This window comes from Paramormyrops kingsleyae, chromosome 4 (assembly GCF_048594095.1).
Source record: "Paramormyrops kingsleyae isolate MSU_618 chromosome 4, PKINGS_0.4, whole genome shotgun sequence".
Classification (NCBI taxonomy): Eukaryota; Metazoa; Chordata; class Actinopteri; order Osteoglossiformes; family Mormyridae; genus Paramormyrops; species Paramormyrops kingsleyae.
In genome coordinates this window covers 19,272,915-19,282,547 of record NC_132800.1, presented here as the reverse complement: position 1 = coordinate 19,282,547, position 9,633 = coordinate 19,272,915, and the positions used below count along the sequence as shown (strand labels likewise).

The following is a 9,633-nucleotide window of genomic DNA, read 5'->3' as shown; positions in this document are numbered from 1 at the left end:
TGAGGGTACCAGGTTCCAGGCCCGTTGTTAATGCTAGGCAGTATTAGCATGGTTAGGTGCCCATTACAAGGTTACCTTTAAACCTCATCAGCTCCAGTTGACAAGCTCAACAACAAATTGGGGGCAGCGTGTGGCTCAGTGGGCTGAGCCTGTGTGCCTGTAATCAGAAGGTCACCAGTTCAGCCTCAGCGCATCAATAGGTCCTTGAGCAAGGCCCTTAACCCCCAGCTCCCTGGGTGCCGCAACAGGTGGCTGCCCTTCGTGGACAAGAGCAAGTTGAGGGTGGCATAAAAAGAAAATATCCCCACGGGGATCAAGAATTTTTATTATTAGCAACCTCAATACAGAAAGCAGAAGATTGGCAATCGACCACAAATTCACCCCCTACTTCCTTTAACTATTTTTCTTAAATAGTCATGGTGGCCCTAAAGTCACATTATTGTTGTAAGTCTACTCTTGTTAACTGCGTGGAGTTTCTGCCGGCTACTCCACCTTCCCCCCACAGACCAAGACATAGGCTCTGGACCCCCCCACGACTCATCTCCCGAGGGGGTGCTGATGTACCTTTGCTTGTCACTCCGGCTGCACCCTCAAGGGTCTGCCAGCTGCACTCCAGCTGTAAGTAAATATACCTTTAAGTCTAATTTAAGGTACAGAAATTGATGCTGAGGAACATCCTCAAGGTACAAAGAACATCAATGTACCCCCAATGGTACAAAAATGTTAATTTCTGTACCTTAAAAGGTACAAGCACCTACAGCTAATGATATAACTGGCAGACCCTTGAGGGTAAAGCCCCAGTGACAAGCAAAGGTACTCTTTATTCTGACAGTGTAGGGCATCACGTGGGCTTTGGGCAGTACTGATAAGCACTCATCCAAGGAGAAAGATGTCACAACAATTGATTCACTTTAGCATTTACGTAGATTTTGAAATATTACAATGCCAAATCTTAACACTTTAAACTACAACAAAAAAAAATGAAAAAACGAAAGAAAAAGAATAAACAAAGGCAGCCTGATCTGATCCCGCCACGCAGCAGCGTAGCGTGCGTACTCCCAGCATCCCAGTTCTTTGTACTTGTGTATACCCTTAAAATGATGCTGAATAACGACTTACGGACATTTCAAGTTACGAACGGTCATTTGGAACGTATCTCATTCGTAAGTAGAGGAACGTCTGTATACTTCCCAGCTTGGCATTTTTACCGGGATGCAATCATACTCATATGAAAATGCTATTTGATTATATTAAGTTCAATAAATTATGTAACAAAGTTATATTTGAAAATGTGACTTGTGTTGATCATATCAATGTGTAATAATAATTTAGTGTAAATGTATATGCTATTTTTTGTTTAATTATTTGGACGATTGGCTGGTGGGGCTCTCTCGCACAGCACCCCATATGAGAAACTCCGAGTGTGACCTACTATGTGTTAATTTACTTTGGTGTTGGTTTGCATTAAATTATTTTTACGGAAATTTTCTTGATTGCTCATCATTGCATTCTTAACGATGCTCCAAAAGTTACCCAAGCACGGGCCCAAGTCCCCCCCCCCCCCACCATCAATTAAATCAGCAGCATCTCAGACAAAGTCGATTACACGGTAACAGTGTTCAGACTCTGGCTGTAAAACTTCTTTTAGCGTCTCTGAGCCCAAGGTACAAAACCGGTCCTCTCCTCTCTCCTCTCACTTAAAACAGCCTCTGCGTGTTAAAGATTTTCAGCTTGGTCACGAAATTGAAGTAGAAGAAGGCCAGGGAGAGCAGCAGGTTCTTCACCAGGTATAGGAGTGGCGTCACAAAGCCGAAGATGGCGACCAAGCCGATGCGGATGAAGAGGAAAGGGACATCCTGCAGTGCAATCCCCAGTGTGGCCAGCAGGGGGTTCCCAGGCATGATAACAACCCTGAGTACTGACAGGTAGCTGGATATGTAGATGGGGAACACCCAACGTGAGTAGAAGACGATGGGGTGCATAGCGGCCCGTACCATCTCCACTGTGTCGAGCCAGAACAGGAAGCCATCCACGAAGACCTCGGCCCGGCAGTCGCTTGCAGACAGGAAGCGGAGAGGCCCCGAGACGTACTGCGGGGGGTAGTAGACTGGCAAGATGGTCGGCTGGGCCATCGGGCCAGAGCTGTACTGTCTGCCCGGGTTCCCAGACAGAGAGTGGCTGGGGATGGTGCCATTAGAATCGGGCCTGAAGTTCAAGTCTGCACTGTGTACCACACTGGTCAGCAGAGAGGAAGGAATGTCGGCATCCCTTTGCGGAGGATGAACTGTCGGAGAAAAAGGAGGGAAAACAGACACCAGTATCTAGTTGCAGGAAGTGCACTGGAAGATTCAGCCCTGCCTCTGACTTTGACAGAGTTACAGAACCCAGTCTGCATGCATCTTGCACATTGATGGTCCCCAGGAATCCTGGGAAGCCCAGCATCTTGATCAACAGCAAAGTCAGATGAATATTACACACTAAAACATTTTACAAATGCCAGACTCCAAGCCGGAGGACAAAGGGTGGCTCACTTGGTTAATGGGCTTCATGTGAACTTTACACTTGACACAAAACCACCAGTCAGAAGTCTCTGAAATTGACCCAAACTGTTACCGATTTTTGAAGCCACTCTTTCTTTTTGCTTTGAAATTCTTGCGTTTGTATCCAGCTGTGCAAAATTTGAATACACTGGATTTCTGCTAAAGAGACGATCAAAGACAACAATGAAATGAGCGTGATGGTGTTAAAAGACAGTAGAATAAATAAATAGAATATTAAAATATAGTTACAATTGGTGTCCTGCTTAAGGTGAAAGAGTTACATACAACATATGTCTGTTGAGATATAATTGAAGTAACCTTTTCAGAGAAAGGCATCGTAATTGAAGACCATTAAAGGAGAGAAAGACACAGAGCAAAGGATAGAGAAGGGGATGGATGAAAAGAGAGAGTGCCCTCTCACCCTCGCCCGTGAGACGGCACTGGCGAATCCGCTCTGTGATGTCAATGCAAATGAGGGAGAGCAGGACCAATGAGACGGGGAGCTCTGTGAAGGCGTTATGGCGTAAGCCGCTGCTGATCTGTACCTGTGGGAGAGCATGGGTGTGGGAGGAGAGTAAAGGAAAATGACTTAGATTACCTAGTGGGGGGAGGGGGAAGTTGTGGTTGAAGCAACAGGTGCATCCTAAACGAGGCAACGGGCAGACGCTGAACGAGGCAGCGGGCAGACGCTGAATGAGGCAGCGGGCAGACGCTGAACGAGGCAAGGTGGCAGACACTGAACGAGGCAAGGGCAGACGCTGAACGAGGCAGCGGGCAGACGCTGAACGAGGCAAGGTGGCAGACGCTGAACGAGGCAAGGGGCAGACGCTGAACGAGGCAACGGGCAGACGCTGAACGAGGCAATGGACTAATACTAAAAGGGAAACAAGCTAACACTAAACCAGGCAACAAAACGAGGCAACAGGCTACGGCTAAAAGGGAAACAGGCTAACACTAAACGAGGCAGCATGCTAAGGTTAAATGAGGCGACAGTGGAATGCTAAATGAGGCGACAGTGGAATGCTAAATGAGGCGACAGTGGAATGCTAAATGAGGCGACAGTGGAATGCTAAATGAGGCGACAGTGGAATGCTAAATGAGGCGACAGTGGAATGCTAAATGAGTTGACAGGCGAATGAGGGTAGCGGAAACACATGGCGTAGGGGGCTGTAAACCAGGTCAGCCCTGACTGATCTGGTCTAGCAGTGAAGAGTTGTTTGGGCCAGTATTGATGATGGATGCATTTTTCATGGTACTGTAGTTGAGGTCACTGCATACTATCACTTTATTACTATGTTCATAAACTAGCCTGTTACCTAAAATGTGTGAGTGATTTAATGGTATACAGGGGTGGGGTTGTGGTTTCTGATGTTCCAAAAACTAAATAAATAGCTAATGTGTAGAGTCAGATTATCATAGCTAGCTGGTTAGCAGAACATGCTGCTTCAGCTTCTCATAAATAAGGAACACATTTATTACATATGTTGTGCAGTTTGTGGTCAACAGGAGGCCCACACAAAAGCGAGGTTTGAGTGCTGGGAAATACCACTGTTGATCTTGTATAATCCTTACTGTGATATAAATATATCATTTCACTATAACCCTGAATAATGGTTATGGAAGATGGATGGATGGATAAACCTCTTCTGTGTTGCAGTTGAGCACATCTATAATTTTTCCCACTTTCTGGTTTTTTGATTGACAGGACTTCACAACATTGAAAGACAGGATCCTCGTCAGCTTGAATGTTGCCCCATGGGTGGGGGTGTGGGGGGTGGGGGGGGCGGGGAATCGCAGTGTAATTCAAAAGAAGACTGGAAATTCCTTCCAACAAACATGCACAAAATAGCTGAAAGACAAAAATCCAACCTATTTAGCAAAAAAATAAAAACAGCAGCTGCTTGCATTTGTTTAGTCAGCCCCCGGCTGGTTTCCTCAGAGGAAAGTGCCCCCCCCGGGTGGGGGTCATCAGCAGTGGCCCCTTGTCATCCTCTTAGGGGGAGATAAAAGGCCATCTGTCTCAAGCTTTCTAACATATGAAACTTGTCAGTCTTGGGACAACAAAGGGGGGTGACAACAGCCTGGCTAGTGAATCACATCGTCCTTGGAATGCTGCTCTACACTGGTGGGGGGGGGGGGGGGGGGGGGTCAGGAGGCATACCGGGGCTCACATGATCAGCATTGTCCTCTCTACCTTGTGCTTAGCCATTTCCTGAGCTATGCTCAGCAAATTTTTGTGTCTGAAGAGTTCCAGCACTAAAAGTGCCAGATTATCCATGACCCCTTTAAACGCCAATACAGAGTGTCCCCACACCGGCCAACAGCGAGGCGTCCCCATGCTATCCAACGGTGGGTGACCCCTTGAAGGCCAATTGTGAGCACCCCCATACCAGCCAATGGTGAGCGACCCCTTTAAAGCCAACATGTACTTTAAGAGATCAAGTGACTGTCCTGTCCAGTAAAAGACCAATATGATAATGCAACTGAATAATGAAGATTTGGGTTGGGGTTTCTATAATGCATCTAATTCCAAGCTCCTGTCTCTGTGCGTGCATATTCTCTCCATCTTTGTACAATTTTGACTTTCATTTGAAAATCTGACTCCCTCCCTCGGCCCAAAAACATGAGGTTGGGTGAATCTGCCTCTAGGTGCTTTTCTTAGGGTCAGAAGGTCCCCGGAGGAATTAGAGGCTAAGGGTCTTGCTCAAGGGCCCAATGACATCACTCTGCCAGCCCTTGGATTTGAATCTTCCCATCACAGGGGCATCATCGTAACCGAATGACCCACACAGCATCTCTAACATGCCCTTGTTTGTGGTTGTAAGTGTCTGATAGTGTAACAGTGTGTACAGTACATCTCCTGCTAGCAATGTGACCTAGTATTGGAAGAGAGGTTAGGGAAGATGAATGGACGGATGGTGACAGGATGATTGGAAGAATATTCAATGGAGAGGGGGCCCACATGGACAGACAGTAGAATAAGCGGTGAGGGGGACAACGAGGCGCACTGGATCCCGATGTAACATGAGCTAATAGTAAAGCGTTAACACAAATTAACCAAGGCTTCATTGGAGAAGGTTAAGAAGGCCACTGGTGAGAGTGTGGACCAAGGACGGCCATCATGGACAGCTGCTGTTAGACTGGACAAGGAAGACAAGACGACGCCCACGCTGTTACCTCGGCGCTCGCGATGAGGAAGGCGAAGCACGGGAGCGTGGACAAGATCACGTAGGCCAGGGCCACCGGTCTCCTGAAAGACGAGAGTCAAGGGGCAGCGCATACTGGGGACGGCAATGGGACACCCCGACTAACCCAAGGGCGAACACTGTGGTCTGGCTTTGCTTGGTGCTTCTACAATTGGAAATTAAAACTCATACCTAAAAGTCCTACTAGCACGAAAAAGGGAAGCAAAGGGAATTAGCGGCATCGAAATGAGACTCTCCAGACAAATCCTCCATCCTATCAGCATCTACACCCTCAGTTTTCTTGGTCTGTGACGAGGCCGTGAGGTCTCACTACCGTAATTATGGTTGAGTCGCGCTCAACCATAATTTGTTATTTGTTAGAGCTAACCCAGCGCTAATCTAGTCTGACAACCCCCAAGGTTATGATATCCACATTTTTCAATCCTTGATTTCACCGGCCTATTGCATGTCAAGGTATGTTAAAGTTGTCACCATCCAAAATGACATCATTTGAAGCTGAATCTCATTTCTTGGCTTTTGCTGCAAGCGATTGAAGCTGCCATCTTGTCTTCTCAGCCTTTCAAAAACAATGTCAATCTCCCTACACACCCGATCCCTGCCGTCACACAACACACAGCTTGTCATTGAAGCCCAGCTTACCTCCATTAATGACATAATTAGGCTAAAACAAGTTTACCATCACAACTTGTATTTTTTTCCAGTTGAGTTTGAGTAAGGAACATGTTAAACTCCCCGAGCACCTTCTTATTAGCCTGTTAGTGTTTTATCTAGGACATCCACCCACACAATGGAGCTAAAAGTGTCACTCTCAAAAACAAAATGTCAGCACCCCCTAAGGCCCAAAATCATAACTACCATGCTTTGTGCTGCCTTCTAAAGTAGCATAAACTGTCAAGTCAGACAAGTTTATTTTGCACAACGGTCCTTGCAGGGAGTTTCCACAGAGCGCAGGTTGACAGAACAGACTGCCCCCCCCCCAGAACATGCACACTTTCAACCTAGACGATTTCATTCAGCTCGGCATGGAGCCGCTGGAAAGTTCTGCTCAAAGAACTCAGCAGACCCGCAGATTTAACAGCCTCCCTCTGACTACAGGTTATTGTGTGGCCAAAGGCATTTTTCCTCTGAGTACATATAAAATGCACTACACCCACGTACGCAGCTGGATATTTACAGCAGAAATGGAGCTTGACTACCACTGTAAAAACTACACAACTTATCTGTATGTTCCTTCAGCATATAAGCTGGAAACACTGATGGCTGAGGGACTGATCCCATAACATCCTTAAGTGACAATACCATATATTTTTGTATGGGACGCACAACTAAACTTGTCTTCAATGAAAGAAGTGCATGTTTGAAATCATAATCTTAGGCCGTGCTATAGAATGTTAAGCTTTTTCGGTCAATAGTGTCCCACGTTAACCTATTTTGGTCAGCAATGAGTGTCCCGTACCCCCCCCCCCCCCCCATCGGAAAGACCCACCTCCAGAACATCATGGAACCCACTCACCACTTCTTCCTGCCAATCAAGAACCTCCTCTTCTGGAAGATCAGGTACTTCATGGGCACCCAGACCAGCAGTGCCACGGTGGTGACGTAAGCGACAGAGGTGGCCACGATGAGCCAGTAGGGGGCGTAGGCGTCCCCTGAGGGCATGGCGCTGCTGCGGACGTGCCACACGACGGCCGCAAACTCCAGCGTCACCACCAAGAGCGGCACGACCAGTGCACTGAACTGCAGCGCCTCACACAGAGCCAATTTGACCATCTTCCTGGAGCCCTTCCTTCCATCCAAACCCCCCGGTGCAGGAGGACAACCCGGGGAGGGGGGGGGGGGGGGGTGAGGAGGAGATACAAGGGAGTTGTTGTGGTGCTGTCACTCTACGCCAGTCCCTGTCCCCTCATACAACGGCCCCCAAATCATTGTTTCCACCTTCCAGCACTTTCCACACACTGGACTCAGGCCCAGAGGCTGCACGCTCGGCCGCTTATGCGGCGGCAGGCATTGTGTCCCTGCTGGTGTGGCTGCCAACGGACGTAGCCGTGCCGTCACACCGGGAGGCGCGTAGGGTCCCAATTCAACGGTCACTAAACGGATACGTACTGATGTCATTTTTACAGTTATTTAGCAGATGCTTTAAAGCAAACATCAATATAATTGAGAAAACAGGGTCATCTAGTGCCTGGATCAATTGGGGTTCAACAGGGGCCCAATGCTGGAATCAATCTGCCGACCCTGGGAGTTAAACCAGCAACCTCCCGACCACAGGACCAGCATCATAAGTGGCTGAGCCACACACCTCCCTATTTATCAACATTAAACCCCTCTACTTTTGGCATATTGGTGTTCTTGCAGAAAGCCTGATGAGCGACCCATGCCGAGCAGACTGAATTAACATGATTGAGGTTTAAGGTTAGGGTTTGCGGACTAGTGATACTTCCACGCAGGGAAGACTAAGCAGGGGGCAGATATAAATATGTGGTTGCCCCTCTTGTCACCCCACATCAAATTAGTGAAAACGAAACATGCACTATTTTATTTTCAAGCATAGAAGTGACAGTGTGGTGTGACCAACCCCGGAAATACAACTAATCCCTGATGGCCACCCCCATCAAAATTTTCTGCAGGTGCCAAACACACGGAGACAAGGGGGGGACCTTAAGACTTAAGGAACCCACGACTTTAAGATGACCAAATAAACACACTTCAATCAAACAACCACTACATAAAATATACAATACGAAATATAAGTATATAACTTCACCAAGAAACTGGAACACAGAGAGGCTGTCTCTCCAAGCTTGTTTTGGCTGACTATCAAAAGTAGGTTGACCAGATAATCTACATCAGGGAGGACACTTTGAGCTTGGACAGGATTTGTAAACTACCATTTCAGTTAAAATGACCTGGAATTCACTTAAGCACTGAGTTTTTGCCGTGCGCTGACTGGTCAGTCTCATATAAATTCATGTTTAATAAATGTTAATGTGAAAGAGTTGGATGAATTTAGCCAAACACAGGAGCCTTTCAGTTTCAGTAGTCTGCAAAACCTGAAGTAGCTCAAAGTGTCCTCCCTGAAATGGATTATCTGATCACCCTAATCAACAAGACATCCTTAAAATACTATTTCCGGTCTTTCCGATGTGTCTAAAGGAGGAGCAACATACTAATGGCTGTAATCTCATTTTGGCTGCGATCTTTGAAGTGAGAATATTATGCAGCAACAGCACAAAACCTCAACACAGAGTAAAATTAGAAGGAAAAAAGAATTCAAAAAAACATTTAATAATTTTTCATTTTTAATCTTGGGAAGAAAAACACAGGCGTTTGAAGTCTTAATGCATTCATAACCCGGTAACAACAGCTCCGTTTTCACAGGGATGGACTCATTCGAGGTCTATAGCAGAAAAGTGTTGGTGCTCGCTCGTTTACAATATCACGACACAGGCAATGCTGAAGACGGCACATGACTGCCTCACGTACCGCTACTAAACACTGCCATCCAGTGGCAGAAGGGGGCACGTGCATTTACGTATAACACAGTGACAGCTGCCCCCCCCAAAAAACAAACCAAAAACTTCACTCCATAAGCTAAGGAGTAGATGGGGCGGGGGGGGGGGGGGGGAGTACTGGACATTAATATACATACATACAGGATGTCAATGACAGCCTGGACCAGTTCTACAGGCATCTGCACCATCCACAACCCCCCACCAAAAAGCTTCCAGTACACAGACAGCTATACACAGTGCAGCTGATGTCCTCATTAAAATGAATTATTTACATTGTCTCTCATACATTTAAACATCCCATAATACCACCCTATCCAGAATTAGCTGCATTGGGGAATTTCTTATTCTAAGGGGAGCAGGAGCCACTCTCCA

The 9,633-nt window shown here is 46.8% G+C and overlaps 1 protein-coding gene across 1 annotated transcript; it reads right to left on the bottom strand.

Annotated features, from left to right (window-relative positions):
- Window positions 1–306: 306 nt before the first annotated feature.
- On the bottom strand, window positions 307–9,449 carry LOC111834278 (transmembrane protein 236). Its single transcript, XM_023793372.2, has 5 exons — window positions 9,403–9,449; window positions 7,260–7,532; window positions 5,718–5,790; window positions 2,962–3,085; window positions 307–2,284 (listed from the first exon to the last, which is right to left on the bottom strand). The coding sequence occupies exons 1-5, from the start codon at window positions 9,447–9,449 to the stop codon at window positions 1,698–1,700; spliced, it is 1,104 nt and encodes a 367-aa protein (XP_023649140.2). The 3' UTR covers window positions 307–1,697.
- Window positions 9,450–9,633: the final 184 nt, after the last annotated feature.

Coding starts and splice junctions, on each gene's coding strand:
- LOC111834278 (XM_023793372.2), bottom strand. CDS start 9,449: ATGGTGCAGATGCCTGTAGAACTGGTCCAGGCTGTCATTGACATCCT. Junction 7,533..9,402: donor CAGGCTGTCATTGACATCCT/GTATGTATGTAT, acceptor TTTGGATGGAAG/GAAGGGCTCCAGGAAGATGG. Junction 2,285..2,961: donor GTGCCGTCTCACGGGCGAGG/GTGAGAGGGCAC, acceptor TTTCTCCGACAG/TTCATCCTCCGCAAAGGGAT.